This window comes from Apteryx rowi, unplaced genomic scaffold, assembly GCF_003343035.1.
Source record: "Apteryx rowi isolate R43461 unplaced genomic scaffold, aptRow1 scaffold_603, whole genome shotgun sequence".
Lineage (NCBI taxonomy): Eukaryota > Metazoa > Chordata > Aves > Apterygiformes > Apterygidae > Apteryx > Apteryx rowi.
In genome coordinates, this window is record NW_020450876.1 from 182,305 (window position 1) to 206,171 (window position 23,867).

The following is a 23,867-nucleotide window of genomic DNA, read 5'->3' on the forward strand; positions in this document are numbered from 1 at the left end:
GCACGGCCCCGGCGGTGGCGGCGGCGGCGGCGGCGGCAGTAGCAGCGGGGCGGCGGCGGCGGAAGAGGGGAGCGTAAGATGGCGGCGCTGCGGGAGGGGGGCAGGTACGGCGTGTCCTGCGGGAGAGTCACGGCGGACAACATCACGGTGCTGCACGTCAAGCTGACCGAGACCGCCGTGCGGGCGCTGGAGAGGTACCAGGGCAGCAAGGTGAGGCGGGGGCCCGTCCCCCCCGCGGTGCCCGCCGCCCCCTCGCGGCCGCCCCCCGCGTCACGTAGGCACCGGTCGCGCCGGGCAGGCGCGGGGGGCGGGCGGCGCGGTTTGGCCCCGGGCGGCGGCTTCTCTCCCCTTCCCCTCCCCGCGGCCCCCGGCACCTTGCCCTATCCCCCCCCCCCGACGTGGCCCCGGGGCTCGCGGCGGTGCCGCGGGACAATGGCCTCCATGGCGGGGCTGTTACGCGTCCGGGGGGCCGCCAGGACCCCCCCCCCCCCCGCTCCTGGGCCCCGGGGGCCGGGCCGCCCTCGCGGCTGTCACCGGGCAGGGCTCGCGCGGCGCCCGCAGAGGCGGCTGCGGGGCTCGGCGCCTCCCCGCAGGGGCGCGGTGTTAGCGAGGGACACCCGCCGGGACGTGAGGGGGCATCGCAGGCTCCCAGGAATGCGCTGCGAGAGAGAATTCGACTTTTTTATATTATGCTCTTTGACTTGATTTTTTTTTTTTTCCCCGTCGGGGGTGACCTGACTGTGCTCACCTCTTTCAAAAAGATGATTGAGCGGTTTGAAATTCCTGATAGCGTTTGCCGAAACTAACTTTAAATCTTGTTCGCTGTTCAGAAGCGATGTACACTGGTGAGGTAGCTTCTGTAATTTCTCTCTCTCTTTTTTTTTTTAAATTTTTTTAACGTAGCTTTCCGATAGAAATTTGAGACCTCAGTGCATTTAGTGGAGTTAAAAGTGGCTGTGTACTGCTGTGTGTTGTGAGGAGGTGAAAGATTAAGCTCTAATTAGCTTATATCTTTCTATTACTTCTCAAATACCTATTTCTTTTTTTTTCTTTATACTCTGCACTTTCTGTATAGTGTTGAATAGTGGGGTTTTGGGGAGTGGTGTGTTTTTCTTGGTAGTGTGCAGTGCAGGACCTGGGGAGAGAGAGGTGCTGATGTAGCATTTATTTTCTTTTCTTTTCTCTTTTTTCTTTCTGTGCCAGCAGGCTTTTATCCAAAAGGCCTTGCTTGTTGAATCAGCTTCTAGCAACACGTCTTAAAGATAGGAGAAAAGTTAAAAGTCATTGTGTTAAAATGAGACATAAAGCTCAATGGTGACTTGTTTGCAAGTAMTAAGCTGTTGACTGACACCAGATTCTTTTCTCCGAACCCGGTTGCTCTTTTTTCTCTTTACATCCTACTTCACACTAAGGACTGACTCAGACTTGGGCTTCCCAGAACTGACCCCCAAATTGCTCCTTTCCCTATGACTAATAACTGCTTCTCCTTCCTCCATAATAAGTGGGTTACTTTAAAATAGAGCACTGAAGTGTGCTGCTCTGTCTCCTCTGTCCGGTGTGCTGGCATCCTCTGTTTGTTTTAACATGTTTGGCAGCTTACTTCCATGTTGCACTTAGATTTAGCAGTGTCTAGTTGGCCCCTGTTTCCCTGCTGCATAATTACACCACTGCTTGACTTCTTTCTCTTGCCTATCTGTGATTCTTACCAGTGGTAAAGCTGCCAGCTCCAGGGGAATCAAACTTTGATTTGCAGTTACTACCCTTTTTCTGAGTGGGGTTTTGCAGCTATTTCTGAGAAATGGTTAGTTTGGGAATTTGCTTCCCCCCACCCCCCCCTCCTTTCTCCTTCTCTGGGTGGATGTTGTGCTGGTGGAGTGCCGTGATTACTGCAGCCCTAAGCCTTAGCCATCCCTCCCACCCTTTCAGTCCCTTTGGGTCTTATGCATTATTCACGGTAGCGAGAGCTCAGATGCCAGAGCCAGCTCCAGAGAACCCCGGCTGGGCAGAGTTAGATGTCACTCATGCTTTGTAGGCTTTTAAAGACACAGCTGTTCTTGTGAACCACAGGCTTAAAGAAGATGGCTTTCAGGTCTTAAATGCCATGTAAAAGTTGTAAATTGCTGCATATTCTCCATATTGTGCCACTTAATTCATAAACTTTTAGCAGCTCTTCAATATGATTTCTGACTGAATTGATTAGTCTCATTAGTTATACAGTTAGAAAGCATTTCTTCACTGTCCTCTGAAAGTCATGGTGGGTTAAGTAATCATGTAAGATGGCTATGGAAGTGATTTTTATCGCTATCAATGCTGTAAAAAGTTTAAAGTGAACTTATGTGTATACAGTGTTTAAAAGTGACTAAGGTATTTGATATTTGCAGTCGCAGCCATGTTTCAAGGTGTGAGGATCTTAAAGCATAAAGCTAATTTAAAGTAATTACTCAGGATGAACAAGTTCTATGGTCTTGAAAAAGGTTGCCTTCTTACAGGTAGTATAATACACATGAAACATACTTTTCAGACTGAGATATTTCCTTTGTGATTGGAGCCAAGCATCAAGGAGTCTAAATAATTCAACATTAGAAGTTAATGTTGTAATTTGGAGTTGATTTCTGAAAGATTTTCCACACACTATAAAAGTGGTATTTGTAATGTTGTAGTTTGAAACTGGACACTTTTGTATGTTAGCACATATGACAGCTTGGAAATTGTGCTGACTGCAATAACACGGTTTTCTTTACTGCAGGTAAATACTTCTTGGGAAAGGTTTAATTATTTGTAATTTATGAAACAACTTTGGTAAACTATTTCCCTGTCTTCTTTCTGAACAAAGATCAATTTCCAAGTTCATGTCATTTTATGTAAAAATGAGTATGCCTAGTCTTCAGCATATAATAAACTGAATAAAGGATTACTCATGGTGATGATGATCAAGAAAATATTGAAATAATATTTCATATTTCACTATTTCTTCATCTCCATAACTGTAAATGAGACTCCAACTTTTCCCGCAGACCCACTTACCATAATCTGATACTACAGGAGCTAGAATGTGAGGGACAATGCAAATTGTTCCATTTGCATAGTGGTAAGTGAAAGAATAAATCTGTCATGTAAAACTTTAAACTTTGTTTTAGCCACTGAAATGTTTGCTTTTAAAAATGGTCATTTTATAAATTGAGTCAAATGATCTTAATTTTTTGCACTGACAAAAAAAAACTTTTCAACACTATTCAAGAAGTGGTCCTCAGAGTTATTGCATTTGAGATACCTTTCAGTTGTGGCAAGGTTTTAGCATTTGAGGATATCTGCATTTTGGGAGGAAAATGGGGAGCTGAGAAGAAACACTATCCATTTAACTTTTAAATAGCTCCAGTTATAATCTACTAGTTTATACATCTCTGCAGTGCCTGAGGAGGACAGAATTTGTGGATCTGTAGTTGTACCTTTCTTTTAGTTTAATGCTCAGCTACATTGCTGACCTATTTCAATTCTCACTGTGCAATTGAAAAAATGTGTAATGAAGGCTTAAAGGCATTGCAGAGAACTGAAGAACGCTATAAAGTGAATGCAAAGAACAACCTACAGTTCTGTCATTGCCCCTGCTCTGCGTTGAAAGACCTTATCTACGTAATGCAAGCAATATTTCAAAAAGAGTGTAGAGGTGAGAATTCAGGATAACCCTCAAATGACCTACTTATCCCATCACTTGTAGAACCTAGGCAACATGTAATCAGGCTCTGTAATTGCTGAACATTGAAATTTAAATAGTTTGCATAAAGAATGATGCGCTTGCTCTGTATTGTTACCTTTGCTAAGGATCTGTTTAGCTTGTATGAAAATTAAAGAAAACTCAGGTTCTTGAATTCTTTTATGAAAAATCTAAGTTCCCCTTCCCCTCCACCTCCAACTTGAGAAATATAGATAAAGATCACATTTCCAGCAGGCCTGATCTGTTCAGCTTAGTATAGGTAGTGACAAATCCTGATTCCCTACCTAGCTTTATACACTCTGCTTTCAAGGCATAGGGTAGACTGAATTTGGATGACAGAGAATATTCTTGTTTAGAATCACTTGGATAGTATTGAGTAGCATGAGTAAAAATACTTGAGCATTATCTGTGACAGTATTAATTTAAAGCATGACTAATTGTTTTATAATGAAGTTCTTTTTAGCAGGAAGAAATACTTTGGCTCTAGATCACTGAAGTGCTGCATGTTGCCATCAGAAATCAGAACTGTAGAACTGTAGCAGTGTGTAGGAGCTGCTACCTGGGAGAACAAGAGAATAGTGAGAAATACAAGGTGACTTACAGGAATATGGTATATTTGTCCCATGTCTGAGGATATATAGGCACAATGTCAGCTCCATTTAGATGCAGATTCTGGGGTCTTCAGTTGGCAGATCTGAACTAAAAGTAGTGCTAAACCATGTACAACGCTCCTCAGAAGTAAATATACATGACATTGTAAGGATGGTGCTTTCTAGATCTGGCTGAGCCAGCTGAGGCTAGGGTAGGCAGGCCAAAAAGTACATGGTGTGAACAGTCCCTCATCTGCTTCAGGCCCAGCCATGAGGCTTAGCTCAGGTGTGCCTGCAGGTGAGGCCACACAGCAAGGCTTAGGTGGTTTGGCATCTCACTGTTGCCAAAAAAGACTTTCCTAGCCATGATGCATTTCCCTCCCCACCTAATCTCTTGCATACTACTCTGGTACTTGCTTGAACTATTTTATTTAGTTGCAGATTCATTTTTCTGTGAGTTTAGTGCTGGACTGACAAGCATGAGACCTGGCATAATGGAAGGGAGTAGAGAGTGTGTGTCTAGGATAAGAGGTGGGAGCAGAACCTGCCTTTTTCAGTGGCAGCTAACTGTTAGATTAGCTCAAGTCATAGCATGCAACTCTACCCTTGGTCCAGCAGAAGCTACAAAACTGTTTTTTACTGGCTTAGCTGTAAAGATGGCCTACTCTATGATCGTCAGAAGTAGTATAATGAGAACAGGTTCAAGAGAAATAGAATCATCTTCCTGTGGCGCACAGTGAGCGCCTAGGTTCTCACCGGTGGTGAGCTGACCTAACCTGACTACTTCTGAAGTAGATCGGGGAATACTGCATTGATCCTTGTCTGCAGAGTAATGGGGGCAGTACTGTCTTCAACTGTTACAGCTCTTTGCAAAACGAACATCTGTCACCAGTGAAGTTTCAGCTTTGATTTCCCATGTAAAAACAATTTGAATAGTAAGTCTTAATCTGCATGGGTTTAAAGCAAATGTTTTTGGCCTGTAAAATCTGAACTTTTCAGATCAGAGGATAATTGTGACTCTTGGGGCTTTGTGCCTTGTATTTGAGTACTTCAGTTCCAAATTGCTTTGAGTTTAGGTGAGTATTTATTCTTTAAGTAATCATTCAGATGTTCCAGCTGTAGAGATTCTAGAGTTAGTAAGTATATGAAGTGCAGTGTTTGCTCAAGTTGCCTGATGTTACTGTGTTCCAAGCAATTGAAATAGTCATAGGACTTTGCCATATTTCATTTAGCAGGGTTGAAATTCTCCATGACTAATATCTGCTGTAAACTGCTGGGTCTTGGGGTGGGTGGTTGAGAAACTTTTCTTAGTTTGAAAGGTTTGGCCTTTTGGAAAAGTCTGCCAATGTTCTGCTTTGAATGGGGGTGAGCTTCTGTTCATAGATGTGGGAATTTTCTTAGGTTTTGCATCTTGTTTGCCTATCAGTCTGCTCAGAAGTGGATGCATTGCTAGTTTTTTTTTTTTTTTAAAGCTGCAGCTGGCATATGCTAACAGCTATGCTGACATTTAGATGGAGTTATAAGGACTGGCTCTGGGACTTGGGAAAGGTGCAGGGGACCCTGAGAGCCTGCCACGGGGAGGAGCTACATCTAGATGAACAGCTTGGGAGTTAATGAGGTAGGAGGGACTCTCCTCTGAAGAGAAGAGAAGCCCTAGAAGACCAGGCTTAGGTAACTGGGACTGACTGAGAAGGCTGGGAGCCAGAATTGTTTGGAGCTCTGAGTGGGGAGCTGAGGTCAGTTCGTTCCCATTCCTCAGATTTCTAAGGGAAGAGACTGGTAGTGAAATGAGCTAGCACTGGACAAAAGCAGGGCAGGAATTATGTTAAGGAAAGAAACATAATTTAGGAATGGGAGTATGCAAAAGGGTCCCTTAACCACCCTGTGTTTCCAGAGCCTAGAGTAGAGCTAAGAATGCCCAAGTCACTCCCTTCTGCTGTCAGCAAATAAGTAAAAATCCACCACTAGTACATTTGCTACCACTACGTAAACTAGTCTTACAGGGGAGTAATACTCACTTCTATGCAAAAGAAGGGATGCCTTTGTGATGTCTCTGCATTTTGCTTCTAAGTTGCCAGTCTAATGTACTGATTAAGAGTTGATGATGGGTTGTGTAATTTATTTTTGTTTGATTTCTTGAAGTCCAAGACCGCATGTATCTTAAAATGATGCAGTTGATGCTGCAAAGTTGATTACTGATTTAAGCAATAAAAGTATTCATTATAAATGCATTTTCATCATTAATTGGCTGATCACAAGCTATTTTTAGCCTGGTTTCTTATGGTAACAAGGCCTGGGTGATGTTACTCTGCATGTTTTTGTGTCCTCACAAACTGTTAGTGGAAGAAATCTTAATTCCTGCAATTTCTATAAAACTAAATGGAGGAGAGGCACCATTTAACAGGTGAGTTAAGAAAAAGGCTGCAGCATGAGCTCACATCTTCATTAGAGACAACAGGCTCCACATGGGAGAGAAACAATTCAAATGACCGAGTCTGTTTAATCTGTGCCCACCCCTGAGCTCTTGTCTCTGCCCCCTTCTGTGAGCTGATGGATGTGTTACACAGCTGCACAGGCACCGTACTGGCTAATTGGTCTATATGAAAAATAATGCTGTATTTTGATACACATTTAAGCTGGCTCTGCTACAAAGAAGCCCAGAAGCCCTTCTTGCCATTTACTATCCTCTTTCTTTACTTTTTTGCCCTTCTAGTGCAGTCTTTTTTTTGTGCAAAGATTTGACCAGCAGGAAACTGAATTGGGGGGAAGGGGGACTGCATAGCTGAGTTAGAGCAGTGCTGCTGCCAAACCAACCAATCTACTGTGAGAGATACAACTCTAGAAAACAGATTTTTTTTTCTCCCAGTATTATTGATAGCATTATTTCCCTCCCCCCTTCCCTCTCCACACAGAAGCTTTACCTTGTTTGGTGTACCAGATGGCCTGTGCCCTGGACAGGAATCTAGTATGAAGGTGACTAAGATCACCTACCCTACTGTGGTTATGTCAGAAGACTGTAGTTAATGAGACATGGGACTGCAGGAAAACTTGGAACAATTAGACTATGTCCTAACTGACTGGATTGTTTCTGTCCCTGCCATGGAGTTACTTTAATGCTAGTCCTTTACCTGCACCCTGCACAGGTGTTCACTAAAGGCATAACTGAGCTGAATATTAGGAGTGAAATTGTGAGGTGGCTTGAACAGATCTGAGTTTTCATGGCCCCTGAAAGGGGGAAGTCCTAATTCTGGCTTTCCACTGCAGAAAACTGTTTTTTTGAAAGCTTTCTTCTGGTCAGTGAGTTGAATAAGTTTATGGAAGAGTTCTACAAATGCCAGAGGGGATGGGCTACCAGGAATACATGGAGAGAGGAGTGAGACCTTACTGTTCTAGCTATTAAGCTGTATGCCTGAGTTGATGTGACTCTACCCTTAGTTTGAGACTTGTTCATACATCAGTTAAGCTGAATTGTGTGTCGCTGTGAAAAGTAGTAGTCTTCTATACCCTCCAACACACACATGCACCCTTCTGTTGGTACTAGCAGTTGATGGCCATGCAGCATTAATACAACATTTTTTTCACAATACAACTAAGTAGATCTGATAGATTCCCTAGAAAAGGCAGTTCCACTTTGAGTCAGTACTTCTACCACTTTCCTTGTACCAAGGCTGCCTCTGTCTCACTCCACAGGTATAAAACCAGTGGTGTGGTTCCAGGAGATGCAGTGAGCTGATACAGTGCCCTCTCTTGCAGAAAGATCCATCCCCTTGCTTACAGCTGCACACTTGTTCTGCTTGTCTTGTCCCAGTACTGGTACCAGTACAGGCAGTCCAGATTTAGCACTGAGCAGTGGGAGAGCCTGTGTTGGCAGCAGTCTTCATTTGGACTGTGGTTTACCATAAGCTGGTCTGTGTTGCAGTGAAAGTAAGCAGGAGCTGTATGTAAGAACATCAAGTGCCAAAGAGTGTCAGTTAAAATTAGAACCTGGGTTTCTCAGAGTTGACACTCAAAGCTACCAGATAATACTGTTCATAATATTCTTGTCCTCCAGTTCTTTGTCTGTAAAATGGTAATAATAACCCTTATGGCAAATACGAGGATAAATGCGTTGATGTTTGTGAAGTACTCACAATATAATTGAGCACTTTGTCTTTAGGGTTTGTATAGCGTGTCGGAACCAAGTTGTGGAGGCATATGTTAAGTTTTCCCAGTATTTTGGGTTTTCCTGCTTACTGAGTACTGTCTGGATTGTGTGAAGACATTGTGTATGGAGAAAAACGCCTGTGGAATTCCAAGAATAATCAGAATACATACACCAAAGAAGCCTAACTTAATGTTGTATCTCCATATCCATGTATTAAAATGGCTTTGTCACCTCGCAGCATAGTGATTTCTATATATTAAATATTTGGAGATTAAAGTTAGCTATCTGAACTTCATTAGAAGGAAGCCTAGCTGGCTATTTTGGTGTTTTAACCCTTGCAGTAATTTGCAAGTGTGACCTGACTGAACTAATTGCTAGAATGTGTACATAAGAAATATCCCAGGTGGTAGTGATACAGTTTCTATAATAGTTTAATAGACTTAATCAGCATGTATAGTCTTTCTTTCCAGATGGTGCTGTGCTTTTTTTTTTTTTTTTGTGAGGCCTCTGTAAATTTCTCGGCACAAGTTGTGCTGATGTAAGGCCATGCTGTGAATTGAACAAGCAGCCTTTTACAGGCCCAGTGAGTGGTTGTAAGCCCTGAGGCAGGAATGAGAACCTGCTGAAAGGTTGAGGAGGGAAGGGAGGCGCTCCTTAGGTTGGCATCATTACTGAAGCACCTGTATCCTGGAACTGCATCTTGTCTTAACCTCCTTCTGCATGACAGCTCTTTAAAAGTTATCAAAACATATACAATTGTTATTGTATGTCAGAATCTCTAATGTGCTGATTATAAAGTCATCTTCCATTCACTCTGAGTCACGTCGTCTGAAAAACAGTAAATAATTAGTCTTATACACAAGGATGGTAGCTTATAAAAGCTGAGTTATTTATGAAGAACCAAATGTGTGCATCGATTTTGAGTCTTGCAAGCAGACATAGTCCCTGCCCAAAGATTATTGAATAACATAGTGAATGTGGAGAGAACAAGTTGGGTAGCCCCCCCTTTTTTTTTTTAATTTATTTTTTTCTCCAAAATTAGAGATTGCAGATCTTAATATAGTACCTCCTCTTGGTAATTTTTTAAACCAGTCCTGTGTAGGAAAGTCTTTATCTTCAGATGCAAATAGTAATTACTTGAGTAAAATATGTGTAGAGCTGTTTGCAGCTTTGGTTTTTGGCTGAGTTGACATCTGATTATTACTACTCTTGCTTCAGTGAGGCGATACACTTCAGCTATTTGTTTAGGCTATTAGCAGTTCTTGCAGGATCGCTTCCTTTGATTGCTGGGCAGGATTCTAGAGTTTGTGCTCAGGCTGTAGGATCACAGGGGTTTTAAGTTTGCATTGTTACACAAGTCTTAGGTTGAACTGGTGAAGCTATGTGGTTTTCTCAGGGGGTGAGGACAGGGAGGAGGCAGAGGAGTGATCGACTGGATGCAAGTTAAGTGAGAGTTAGTGTTAAATTGCTATCAAAGGAATGATATGAAGAAATAGGTAGGGCTTAGTGGTCACTCTTCAGGATAGAAACAAGTCAGCTTTAGTTTCCCAGGGATCAGTCCTGGAGCGTGTGTGTGTTTGTGGGTTCCCCCCCACCCATGTCCAGTGGTGACCTGGAGAAGGTATTGACCAGTGAAATGTGCAAGCATGCAGATAATACTAAGTTTTTTCAGATGGTCAGAGGCTGATGTTGAGGAACTCCAAAAAGACCTCACAAACCTGAATGAGTGGAAAAAGGTGGCAGGTGACTTTCCAGCATAGATAGATATAAGGTAACACATTTATGGAAAATTAAATTATACATGACACTAGACTCAGGGGCAGTAGCGGCTGAAGAAAGAGATCTTAGAGTCATGATTTTTGGTCCTCTAAAATCATGAGCTTGATGTGCAGCAGCAGTCAGAAAAGACAGAAAAAACTAAGCATTGCCAGGAAGGGCATTAAGAAAGATTCAGAGGTGTAATTTCACTGCTGTTTAAAGCTCTGGTGCATCCAGGTCTCCAATCCTTAGTGAAACTGATTTGTGCGTCTGAAGAGGACTATAGGGGAGGGGAGCTGCCTCCTCTGCACCTTATCTAAAATGATCAAAGGTGTGGAGCAGCTGCCTTACAAGGAGACACTAGAAAGGCTGGACTCTTTAATTTGGAGAGGAGGATAGGACAGCTATGATTAAAGCTTAAGAAATTGTGGAATTGATAGATGATGTGGAGGTAGAGCTGATATTTACCATATCTTGCAATGTTGGAACTAGAGGGCACTTGGTGAAACTAGTAGATAAATTTAAAATGAGGATTAGACACATTTCATAGAAAACAAGTACATAAATGGATTCCAAAAAGGACTATGCAACAATATACCCTCTACTACAGCTAATAAAAGTGTGGGTCATCAGAAAGTATGAGGTGAATGGGCATAGGAAAGAGGCATCCTGTGCACTGTCTCCCTAAAGAGCCTCTTGTGATGCCATGTCCTCGTTTCTCCAAGACTTCACGTTCCTCCCTGTAAGAAAAGAAAATACAGAGGAAACTGAGTGACCTCAGGGGGCAAGAGATGAACTAAAGGAAATGGGTGTTTGGGCAAGAGATGAAAAGTGGAAAAAACAGGGAACTGGAAGGGAACACCAAACAGGATACTCATCTAACGTGTCTAGAGGGCCAGTGGCTTCTGCACAGTAGTGCTTTGTCAAGAGATAGGATAGGACAGGAGAGTGGAAACAGGCCCTGTGTTTGCTGGGATTCCACCTTTGCCATGTGTCTCTCCCACCCAAGTTCAAGATCCCTTCTTTTGGTGAGCTGAATGATGAGCTTGCCCAGCATTAGCCATCTGACTGCGTGGGTGGACCATTGGTCTGACCCAGGAGGACATTTGCTCTTCTCCAGTGATCATGCCGTAAGTTAAAGCTTAATGTGGGTCTCTGAAAGAAATGTTTGTTCAAGGTGGTAGGCTCATCAGGACTTGAAATAGAGACTAGTAGAAGGTTTGGTTATGGGTAGTCCTCTTCCCTTCTCCCCACCATAAGGTCCAGTGCTACTGATAATGTGCTAGTGAGCAGGTGAAACCTTTTTGTTTCATAACCTGCTAAATTTAGACTTGTTATGGCATTTCTTCTAACTGAAGTAGGAAAGGTTGCTGGTTCAGCCACCATTCTTTCTCTGGATCAAAAACGAGCTTATGTTAAATTCTGTGAGCTATTGTAAAAGCACGATGGCTACCACATTAGCCTACACAATCATTGCATTACAATGTCTGACTCAGTGTTTTGTGAAGTACTTTCATACATAACTTTTTGTATAGAACATTAAATTTTACTTTGGAAAATTGAAGCTACAGATGAATATTAGGATTTGTAACTGAGTATGTTAGTATGTAAAAGTAAGGCATGTGTAACCCATCACATTTTTTTTAAGAGTTATTTTTTTTCTTGCTGGATAAACAGATGCATTAATAATTTGAAACTCAGCTCACTTTAAAAAATTTTCAGCTTTAAGTCAGAAGGCTTGTGAATGGGAAACCTCACCAGAAATAGATAAATCTGTAGCAAGCCATTTCAGGCCCTGCTGTGCTTAAGGTTGTATGTTTTGTTGGTTACTGTATAACACGAGATTTTGTGTGAATCTCCTACCATGAAAAGTAAACATGGTCACTTTTAATGACACTGTCCCCCCCGTCCCTCCCCCCACCTCCCTTCTTCATCTGGGAACTTCACCTTTCTCTGTCCTGATGTGTATGATGGTGGTATTTCTGCTTGAGCTCTTCTGGATTTTCTAATGCTAGATGCTGCTCACAGGTGACACATTGAACACTGGCATAATATTCCATGCTTTCAGGCTCTACTGAACTTGAGTTAATTCTCCTTGCATATATGTGTCTTGTGGGCCCAGGTAGTGCTCAGTACCCAAACACAAGAAACCTCCCTGATGGTGATACCTCAGCATTGCTTAGGGTGAAGTTTTGAGACAGCTTGAGCTGATGTAATGGCTTGTTGCCTCTCAGAGTGGGACTCAGTTGTTAATCTTATACTCCTGCTACTTTTCCTGTGCTGGCTCTAACAGTTGTCAGACTCTTCCATGAACAGGTTCAGTTCATTAGCAAGCCTGAAGTGGATAGTTTTCTGTTGGGTTAGCAAGTTGAATTTTTATTGCAGAGGGATAAGGCAGCAGTGAGTAAAGAAGGAGGAACTTCTGGCTGGAAGCAGGAAAGGACAGAAGTAGGACCTAACTTCCCATTTTAGTGATGATGAGCTATTATATTTTTTAGGAGTAAAAAGTGTATCAATTTGGATTTCATACTTCAGTGTGACTCTTTCACTATGAAGATGTTTACAGTAGGCTAACTATAAAATCCAGTTGACAAAGCCTAGTAAATTGAGTTAGCCAAGGGTGTTTTTTTTTTTTTTTTTTCAGAAGTGTAATTTCAGAAGTCATTAAAGCTGAACAAAGTCAGCATTTCTGCTCAAAGGGGATATTCTTGTTAGTGGGCTCCTGCTGGCATTGGTGTTTTTGCTGTTACATGGTGAGATGCATCAAGGAGTTGATCTGACAACAAGCCAGCTTATGACAAAGAAAAGTAGTTTTCAACCAGACAAGCTTCCTGATTTTACTCAACACTTATAAGTCTTCATGGACTGTAATGTCAGCACAGGAGAAGTGCAGGACATGTCCATCCTCAGTATTCAGGAATAGGCTGCACTCACTATTGTGAAATTATAGAGACAAGGCACAGGCAGCTCTTATGCTTTTTGGCTGCATTTCATATTTCTTTTGGCAGATATGTAGCTGAAGAAGACAGGGTTGTTTGGGGGAGCTCAGAGTTTATTGGAGCCTGCTTGATGATGTTGAATCTTTTTTCATCTTTAAAATGTATGCAAGCTGAGATGGTTAGCTTAGCTTAAGAGTGGTTAAGTTCAAAAGGGTGGTAATCCTCCCATTTCTGGGGAAAGCGGGGAGCCCTGTACTACTGAGAGCAGCATGAAAGTTCCATTGATGGGAAGTTTTGTTTGCAACACTTCAAATATTCTTCACAGTATTGGTGCACAGAATGTAAGTTAAAACCCCTGCTTCAAAATCTTGCTCTGCATGATACAGAACTCTCTGTTCTGTCAAAACCATGATCTTTGTATATATGGAGGGGTCTGGACAAAGTTGGTAGTTTGTCAAAGCTGGAAAGTAATAGAGGCATTAATGCTATCCTAGTGATTAAGGCCATGTTTTTTCATATCTTTCAAGTAGGCTACATTGTATAATTTTACCATTCAAGCTGATACCCAAAACTCAGGTACGCTTAAAAATGTAGTTAATGAATAGTCTCTTTAAAAACTAAACAAATACCAAACTGTAAGTGACCAGGACTTAAGGACAGAGTTTGTGAAGGGAAAAAAAAATCACTTTTTTTTTTTTGAACTCTCATGTTTAAGTAATATTTAGAGGAGAGAGGGAGTTTTTTCTTTCAGTGATAGCCGTACCAAGTATGCCCAAGTACAACTTTGGGCATCGTTTTTTTGGACTCTACACAGTGCCTAAGTGTCCTAGCTGAGAATGGCAAAACATCAGATCTCAAACTTCTGGGCGCTGAGTGGAACTGGCCAGAGCTGCCGGGAGCTTGGTTTTGCTGCTGGGGAGCGACTGACAGCAGCTTGGGTGTTTGCTCATGTGGAGGGTCTGCAGCATAGGAGGGCATTTGAAAAGTAGTCTAGTTGCAATCGGATCCATCATGTGTTCTATGCATGCGGCAAAATTTTTACTAAAGCATGGAAGTTTGTAATTTTGCTGTTAGCTTTCTAAAAACTTTTAGGTGGTTAAATGAGTAGCTAGTTTTTGAATATTTATTTTTTTGATTAGTACTGCTCAAAATCATTAACACTGCAACACGAACCCATTTTCTATTTTTAGTTGTTCGGTGGTCGTGGTACTATTAGGCAAAGTTATATTTGGTGGTCTTTTAGTGAAACTTAATTGTATTTTCAGTTTCCCATTCAAGGGGAATTCCCATTCCCATTCAGTTCCCATATTTATTTCCCATTTGAGTTTTTATTTAAATTTTAATGTATAGAATGTTAGAGAGAGGTTTAATCTTTTTACATTTATTATGTAAATCTTAAGAAGGCTTGTTAAATCCAAAAGCTTTTCTGCTTCTTTTTTCCTGTACTAGTTAGTCTAATAAAACACCCTGCCCCCACACTTTTGTGTGTCCTTAGCAAAAAATAATAGAAGTGCAATAGAAGATGCAGAGAATCTGTAAATTACCAATACTTATTTCAAACTCTGTTTTCTTTATATGTATATATACTTTGGGGATGAAGTTCAATATCAGTATATGCAAGAGTTTGAGAATTTTTGGCATAATTTCTAACATCTTTAGTACAGAAACACATGATCACTGTATTTTATAATGACAAGTTTGGGTGGGAATGAAGCTACTTAAATTCCACTGCTTACATTTTTTTTCCTTCCCATAGGATCTTATTTCATCTCGACCTTCAATTCAGTTTCAAGGACTCCAAGGGGTGAGTACTTTCTGCTCTTGTTATGTTGGCAAATAAATGCAGCATAGATTAAATTTTTAAAAATCCTGTGAACTTTTTTCATGTGTTTYGGTCCAGATGTGTTTCATTGTATATTTAGCTGAGAGTTGTAGCTCAACATGGAAAAGAATCATGCTTGAAATACACTTTTTTTTCTTGTTTGTATCACCTTTTAGCCTAAATTTGACAGGAAAAGAAATAAATTGTAAGACAGTACTTCTGCCAGAAATACCTGAATCTGTGGTCCTGTTCCAGCATAAGTCTGAATAGTAATCAGGTTTCTGGGAGAAGCATATCTGTAACAAAGCTATTTATATGGGCAAAATCCTGTTAACTCAGGAGTACTTCTAAGAAAATCCTTTCTTGGTATAGCTTATTCTCAATACAAACTATACTGGCAAAAGAATTTCCTTGCCAGAATAAATAACCATCTTGGCTAAGATGGTTAGCCAAAATAGCTGTACCAGAAACTGCTCGAGGATAGAGTGACTGGGAGTACAGTTCAGTTTGAATCCATGCTGCCATCAAAAGGGGAAGTCATGCTTGCTAGTTTGGCTGAAAAACAATCCAGTAGAACAAACCAACCCGCCCAGCTGATCAGCTTCCTGGTCTGCTCACTGTGGCAGCAGGGGTGCTAATGCTGCAAGGGGAGGAGTGGGAATGTGGACCTAAAACTGGCTCAAGCTTCTCATGAAATTGTGCTTTAGTTTAGGTAAGTAACCTTAGGCCACAGTTACAAAATTTCTGTAGTTCAGGGCTGGGCTGCTGGTGAGGGGAAAGTCCTGCCCTTATGCTCTGTCTTGGACCAGTGCTAATGGTTATGCAGCTCTGTAGTGAGCTGCATCAGGGAAGTGATCCTGCTGAAAAAAACACCTTTCCCTCACCTGGGTTGCTCTGTCTACCCAAATACCAGTGCTTACAAAGGGGGAGGCAGCAAGGAGAAATGCAGCAGCATCCCTTTAGGCACTAGTGTGGATTTTTCCTGTATTTCTATGGCCATGTAACCATTCTGAAGTGTGTTTTGTTTTATTTTTTTTTCTTGTTTCCAAAACCTAAAACATGTTATGGTTTTATTTCATTTGTTCAAAGTAAGTCCTCATCTTATAAATAATTAACCTGTCTATTGGCATGAAGTCCTGCAAGTATTGCATTGTAAAAGAAAAACTATCAGCACTCTTATCTACCCTGCACGCTCTCTTTCTCTGCAAAAGCTCATGTGCTTTTCTTATATTTTTCTCAAGTAACTACTTCAAAGGAGTAGCATAAGAGTTCTGAGGCATTGGTAGTCTGGAGGTGACTTTATTCCTAAACTGTAAAAATCTGAGGGTCTTGTTATAGTCCAATAGTTATTGGAGCTTTCGAGTTCACCGCATGTAAAATATGTGTGTGTCCCTAAGAATACTCTAATCGGAGCAGTTAGGATTGCTAGATCAGTATATCAGAGCATTCTGGAGCCTCAAACCATTACTGTACATGGGAGGGAAATGCTGAGCTTATATACTCGATGTCGGCACAGTTGCCTAAGTAATTCTGAGGATCTGAATTGGGAAGAAGTTTGAGTTGATGGGTTCTGGGTGGGATGATGTGGGGGTGACCTGCTTTACCTGATCCAGCTTCGCTTCTCCATGGGAAAGACGATGGCTACAGCGGACAGTGCTCCTTGTTTTCCTTCCCCTGTTTCTCCTCAGCTCCAGCAACGCTGRATCTGGGCTGGGGAGGGGGAGAGGCTCCCTGGTGTTCTGCTCCTTCTCCCCTTTCCTCCCGGTAGAGGTAGAAAGGTAGAAAATGAAGAATCTGAAGGAGGACGCTTACAACCACCTTGGACTCTGGTGGGCACAGGATGCTATAGAGTAAGATAGAATCAGAAAACATTTTCCTTCTCTCTCTTCCTTCATGGACTCATGCACACATCTGAAGTCATATCTGTATCTAACAAAAATGTGATCTACAGAAAGTTTTCAATGTTTTAATTACCTGAATTGACTTTTAGGAGGAAAGCAACACTACATTTAGTAACTTGCAGTGTTTATCAGCTTGTGTTCAAGTCAGCAAGAAATAATTGCTTTATTAGTTGCTAGTTTTTAAAGACAAAGGAACGCTTCCTGAGACTGATGAAGTGACATATGCTATTAACTAATAATGTTGTCATCCTTGTTTCTATTAGAAGTTAGTCAGGGTCTGAGTTTTTTCAAGGGCAAAATTCAACAGCAAAGTCTGCTCCCACACTGTGTGAAATGGAAATGTTTGCAAGGACTTAGATTTTGCTTCTATAGCAAGAAGTACTTACAGAACTTTTCAAATCTACTCATAATTAATGAAATTCAAACCAAGGAATTTATTGAAGGAGAATCCTACATCCTAAGTATCTGCAATAGGGACAGAAATTTAAGTTCGTTAAGGCAGGTGATTAAATGTTATGAAATAAATTTACTACTGTACATATAATAGGAGGAAAATCTTAGACTCATTCTTTCTGCATATTGTGTGGCCATGTTCTAAGTTTCCCAGAGTGCACAAAATTGCATGATAGGCTACCTGTCTTGCTGCTTTGGAAGGCTTTTGTTTGCTACCTATTTTACAGTTAGAGCTCCATGGGGTAAAGAGTGCTAGAAGTGCATTCTCCAGAATGTAGCCATTACTTAGGTGCCAATACATTGCAAGTTATCTGTGACGGCAAAAGTATCTTCCTTTCCCTGAAAATGTTTTTAAAAGCAAGTATTGATTTTATTTGTATTCAGTATCTTCAGAATAATTCCTTTGCAATTCAAGCAGCTATGTAACTCTCAGCAGAGTCTRTAATACTAACATTAAAAAGAATTTCAAAAAATATTTCATTTCTAGTTACTGCACGTTCTAGTCTGCTTCCTCTCTGGGTGATCAGAAGGGCTTGAGTGGAGAAATAAAAGGGTTCTGCTTGGGGTGATCTAAAACTGTGTGAGATACAGGAATTGAAAGCTGAGCCTTGGAACAGGAGCCTTAAGTTGGAAGAGTTTTATTCACATCTTTGAATTAGAAGCTGAGACTGGTGTCAAATCAGTTTTCCGCAAATCTGGTTTCTTCTACCCCCATCTCAAAGGTAATTTCAAATCTGTGGACTCTGTCAGCTAATGCACTTATTGTTTTACGTGATCCATAGTAAGTGCTACTTATTTGAAATTTCAGTACTTAAGTTACCTCATATTCATTCTGTGATTGGTCTATGCTGTCAGTGTAGCAAGAGTGGCTGGACCAAAAAAGTAAAAGTTTAGATGAACGATTACATAAAGTGCCTTTTGAAATCTTGTCAACCTGTATGCTCAGAATATTCAAGAGGCAACTTGGTCACAGTCTGGTTTTTCAGATACCTTCAACCCCAACTAATTAGCTTACGTGGATTATGGAGTTCTTAATTGCTCAAATGTCACTGCAGCTGATACCTTAGTATTTCTGATGGTAACCTTGGAGTATTGTGAAAGTAGTTAAGAAAAAAAAATAACTTGAGAGATCTAGGTATCATGTCACACCAATAATTTACAATCATACAAATGTCATTCTTTACAGATACTCAAACTGCTGCTGACGGAGTCTGACATTGCAAAGACAGACTTTGTATCAGTGCATTTCCTAGTTTGAATGTCTGCCTTTTTGATTCCTGGGTCATGTCAAATACAAACACTTAAAAAGCAAGCTTTATTTTTTTTTCTGTTGTGGGATAGAATTGCTCTGAAGGGATCTGAAAAGTGGTGGAAGTATATTGGCAGCCTCAGAAAGTACAATAGAAAATCCAGTGATTCAGAAAGATGGTGTGCATGTGAAATGGAAGTGATCGGAAATCTGTATATGCAGCATAATTAGCCTCTAGATGCTTTTTCAGTAAGATACCATTGAAACAGTATTAAAACAGTTTGAATAAGCATAGCTAGGAACTTTCAGTTGTTTGCAAATTAATAAAATACACGTGAGCATTAGAATAAACTTTTGCACCAGAGCACATATCAGCCCCTAAGAGGGGGGAACTTTTCTCCTGGAACATCTTGCTCGTAAACTATTTGGGCTATAACTTCTTGTATCTTCTGAGATAGCTGTAGGATGAAACTGCAAAAAATGGATCATTATCCTCTTCTAGATTCAGAGCAAGCACCTACAAAGTACAGAACAAGAACGGGAAATATGGAGGGATGGTTGTTTGCTTTCTGGAATACATGCACAACTTGACGCAGAATAATTTTTAAGAAATACTTTTTAATTAAAATTGCATTTTACATTATGTTAATCTGGAGAATATAGAAGCTTTGCTGTTTTAGATAAAATATTCCTGACTAATTTGAATATTGACAATTTATGCTTCATTATAACACAATAGGGATAAGTAAAGAAATCTGTTAAGTCCACTATACTGTCCATAGCGATACTCATTTTTAAACAAGTATGCTCTTCCCTCCTGTGTTTTCACTGTTGTGTTTTTAACTGTTTCTCTGCCATGTCCTGTAACTTGCTGATACCTTTTTTTTTACATAGGGAATTTAAAGACAAAATTGATGGAAAGTACACCATATCCCAGACTGGCAGCTTTCTTGATTTCTTTTTGTAATACATCTGCCTTCAGCATGTCTCTACTTTGGTTGCCATATGCATTTGGGGGAGTCACAGCAATGTTTATCTTTCTCCAGTAAGCTTATAAATTGAGTTGTCTAGTTTGAGGAATGGAGTATTATGCTGAAATTTGCTTGTAACTAGGTCAATTATTTCTTCTGCTCTGCAGAGTAAAACAACTTTTTCTGTGAAACACAGCCCATGACAATTTACAGGATAAATGGTTCTTAGGAGAATATTTGATTGCCTAAAAAAGGTCTAATTATGTTCCTTTGTATATCTGTTTCTAGACTAATGCTTACAGTATTCATCTTGTCAAATGCTACTTCATTTCATGCACATCGTGCCAGTTTGGTGCCTGAGTCCTAGTTTCCAGCTGACTTAATATTAAGGGAAATATTCTTGCTGTGAGATCAGTTACCTAAACAAAAACATTTATTTTCATCTAAGAGCTGAAGTGCTGCTAAACTGTCATGTCAAAACATGTAGTCAAACAATTTGAGATCAATCTTACTTGAATTTATACATGTCAACCTTTGGGGCTTTTAACAAGATGGTTACCTTCAATGCTTAACTGAGAAATACCAGCTCTAGTTACTTCTCTAAACACTGCTTACGTGTCTGGGGATGAGGCTTGCTCATGGGTAAGTGAACATGACACAGCAAGCAGGTGTTTTTGCAGGCTACGCAGTGCCTTGCATATGAACTTTCTGAGTTATTTTAGCTCTACCTGCGCCAGACTGCTGTCAGGCTTGTGGCTGAATGGGTGCTCCCTCTGCAATCGGTCAATGTTTCAACCAGGTTGGTTTGCAAAGCATTAGCTTTGCAAACCATTAGCTTTGCAGTTGCCAGCACCTTGATGTAAGGCTAACAAAATGAACACAAAGGTGGTGGGTCTGCAGGGTGCCATGTGTAGAGATGGAGTGACTGGAGGTGTTACTACAGTTTGAGTCTCTGCAATGTCTACAGATTTATTGGGCAAAGACTGCTAGATGTTTCTTAGTAATAGCGTATAACCCTGTCACAGAGCAAAGCAGAATGTTATCAACTGTTGCTGATATCACTCCAGGGAAACAATTCTTTGACCCCAAATCTATTAATGATTTTTAACCAGAGCAAGAGAGTAGACATCTGAGAACTCTCTCAGTACCAATTTTGAGTATCAATGCATCCAGGGAATTAGCTGATGCCTAGCTGTGGAAAAAATCTTTGTATGGGCAGGAGCATGGGTATGTGTGGAAACAACAAGGCTAAACTTGGTGATGGGGAGAGGGGAACATGCTTATTTCTGGAAACTACAGGCAGCCAGCTGACCCCCTGCAGAATTTTCATCACCTTTCTGGAAACTGAAGTCAGATACAGAGCATCTTAATTGTGCAGCTCCTTCCATAAATTTCTAAGTGGTATCTTGAACTGTTCAGGTTCAGCTATCCGTTACTGTTTAAACAAATCTTTTATACTTTTTCATATGTTGCAGGAATTATTGCTTATTCATTGATAATCTCATAAAAAGCCCTTCTGAAAACACAGAATATAAAATGCCATTGTTTTATAAGTTTTTATAATGTATTACTTGTGGCATTACAGATTAGAGTCAACGTGGTCATATTCTTACTTGCTCATTTTTACAAGGTGCTGAAACTTAGTGTCAGGCCCTAGTTTAAGGACAATTGTTACTTGTCTTATTCTCTGTTCCTGTGCAAGCTTTTGGTCTTCTCTCCCTGACTGTAATTACTTTCTGTGCAAATACTATTATCCCACTTCATGTTGCTTATGCATCTTGCCCTGACAAAAAAAGACCTCCAAGTGTTTATTACTAAATATCTACTACTGTGCTGTTTCTGGAGGATTAAATCCTCTTCACTGCTAGCCAGGAGTTTGTCCTCTTGGGAAGAAATGCAAAGCTGCCAGAAGGAGCCTTAACACTTCACAGGAAACAGTGCAAAAGGATAGCATAGACACAGCTACGCTATATAGTTTCACTGCAGCAAAAAGAATCTAATGGCCAACGTACGGCATCTTAAGCTGGTGGGCAGTGCAGCAGCGTAGGTGTCGGAGAGCACTGCTTCTAACCCTTGTGAAGAGAGCTTTTCTGCAGAGGGTTTAGAAAGCTGATGAGGAATTCTTGTTGTGAGGCAATGAAAAAACAACACTGTTCTTAATTCTACAATTCATAAAGATAGCTGTATGAACTTTAAGAGAACAAGCAAATATTGCCAGTGGATAGAAGAGAGGCCAGAGAATTGAGAAAGGGAGGAGGAGTGGAGACTGAAGCTAGATGAAAGGCTTTTTTCCCTTTAGCATCCTCCAGTGGTCTACAGATCAGGATAATCAGTAAAATATATGCATCACAAAGGGATCTTGTGTAGGAAGATGTTTAAGTTTGTTTGCAAGGCAGCCACATGTAATCACGTTATTTCTGTAGAAAGGCTAAGGCATCTCAGTTTCCCTTTAGAAAGGGGCATTGACCATTTTTGAAGTTCTGTAGTGCAGCTTTAACAAAGGGGGAGGTTTGATACTTGAAGGAAACAGCATTTAGCAAATGACGTGATTGCTTATTTTAAAATGAAAAGAATATAAATTGGTGCTAAAGTATTTTTCTTGCACTTAAGTCTTTTGATGTTTCAAATTGGGCGTGCTGGTTTTTGGAGCACTTCTGTCCCCTTGAAGGTAAGGCTAGAGATCTGTGCTGACGCAAGAGAATGAGCAAAGTTTTGAGCTTGGGAGCAAGGGTCCTTGGGCAAAGCTACTGCAGTCAAGAGCCAAAGGCTGCTATGGTAAAATTTGTCCCTTTTGGAATTTGTAAAACTGGAAGGTATGTAAAATATAGAATGGCCCAGCTGAGGACAGTACTGCCCTTTTCCAGTAACAGGATTTTGCTGTGGATGTACATTTACTTGCCTCTTTACAAATAAAGTGTTGAGGAAAGGTACTGATTTACAAAATACGGACTTGCACTCTGATCTAAAAAAGCCGTTAGTAAATTTTGGCCTGTAGAGGGTTACTGACAGGGCTGCTGAGATGAACTGCCCGGCTCCAGACCTTGGAATCCGATTTTTGAGACCTGCAACTGTTTGTTGTTGTTGTTTCTTTTTTATGCAAGGAGGCTGTAAACCTATTGTAGATCTAGTAGAGGCTTATGGAGTGAGATGTGTATTTGTGTGGATGACTTGCATAGGGCAGTGAACAGATGTCAGTTTAGGCTTGTGAACTACCAAACATTGTGTTTTAAAGGTAAGTAAGGTTTAAAGGGGGAAAAATAGTGGTAAGAATGATGAAAAATAAGAGTGGCCTTACCTACTAAGCAGAAGCAGCTTAAAATAGAGCACTGTAAATACTCTCAACCTGTATGACATGCTACCATGGAAGAGCAAAAAGAGAATGGGCAGAGGTATTCAGAAAGGAAGATGAAGTGTTTCAGGCTTGGAAAGCAAAACATGTCTAGCCTTAATTAAGGACACTGTAACAGTATATGGTATTGCCAGAAGTGATGGAAAAGTATAGGACAAAAATTAAGAGAGCCTACAAGCTGGTGAAAGTGGAATCTTTGGTTATGAAAGGAGGGAGGCTGTGGAGAAGCATTAGGAGAAAATTCTAAAAACTATTCTCAAGTTAAAGAGTCAGTGAGGACAATATGACAGAGTAAAAGAGATTAATGATACATCTGGAAATTATTTATAAAGAGGCAGGGGACTGAAGTCAAGGGTCTGAGTTGTTCTAGTGGATATCCTCTGTTGTTAAATCCATTAGATTGTAAGAAATTGTTAATTAACTTGGGGATGTAGATTTTAAAAATAATATTTTATAATTAGACTGCAGAGGGTCACAAGAGCATTTGATGCTCATGCGCAAGTGCTCCAAGCTGGTAGTTTGTGAAACTAAGGCTGGGTCAGCAAAAGCACAGCATGTAGGTTGGAGTACACTTCAGACTGATATGATGATGCAAATAAAAGGTTCTGTAAGTATAGTTTTTGTAGGGAAAACTACCTATGAAAGGGGGTAAAAAGGAGGCCAAAAAGGGTGCTTGTGTGCCAAAAGGCGCAGTTCTGTCAACATAGTCGTCTGCCCAGCTTGTTTAAGGTCACGTGACCACTTAATCTGAGCTTTAGTCAGCTTTAAGTCTTGCCTTTTTGGTCACTTAAACATGGAAGCCTGTTTTCATTTTAGAAGATTTAAAAGTGTCTTGGTTGCATCCTTTTATTTTCAAACAGCTTGCAGAAAGCTTTACTGCTTTATCTGAAGTCTCAAATTTCATAAAACATATGATTTTTTTAAGATTAAACTCCTACAAAATGTTCATTCTCCCGTTTTGACTACTGTATTCTCAGCT

The 23,867-nt window shown here is 40.7% G+C and overlaps 1 protein-coding gene across 3 annotated transcripts in view; it reads left to right on the plus strand.

Moving 5' to 3' along the window:
* The first annotated feature begins 41 nt into the window (after nucleotides 1-41).
* Nucleotides 42-23,867, plus strand: part of ELL2 (elongation factor for RNA polymerase II 2) — a 52,695-nt gene continuing 28,869 nt past the window's right edge. Inside the window, exons 1-2 of one of the 3 annotated variants that reach the window (XR_003256301.1) lie at nucleotides 42-210; nucleotides 14,900-14,947. Coding sequence is in view for 2 of the 3 variants with exons in the window: in XM_026083478.1 (XP_025939263.1) it covers nucleotides 79-210; nucleotides 14,900-14,947 (180 nt within the window). In the remaining variant the exon portion in view is untranslated. The remainder of the gene's footprint in view (nucleotides 211-14,899; nucleotides 14,948-23,867) is intronic. The other 2 variants (XM_026083478.1, XM_026083477.1) reach the window with 2 other exon arrangements.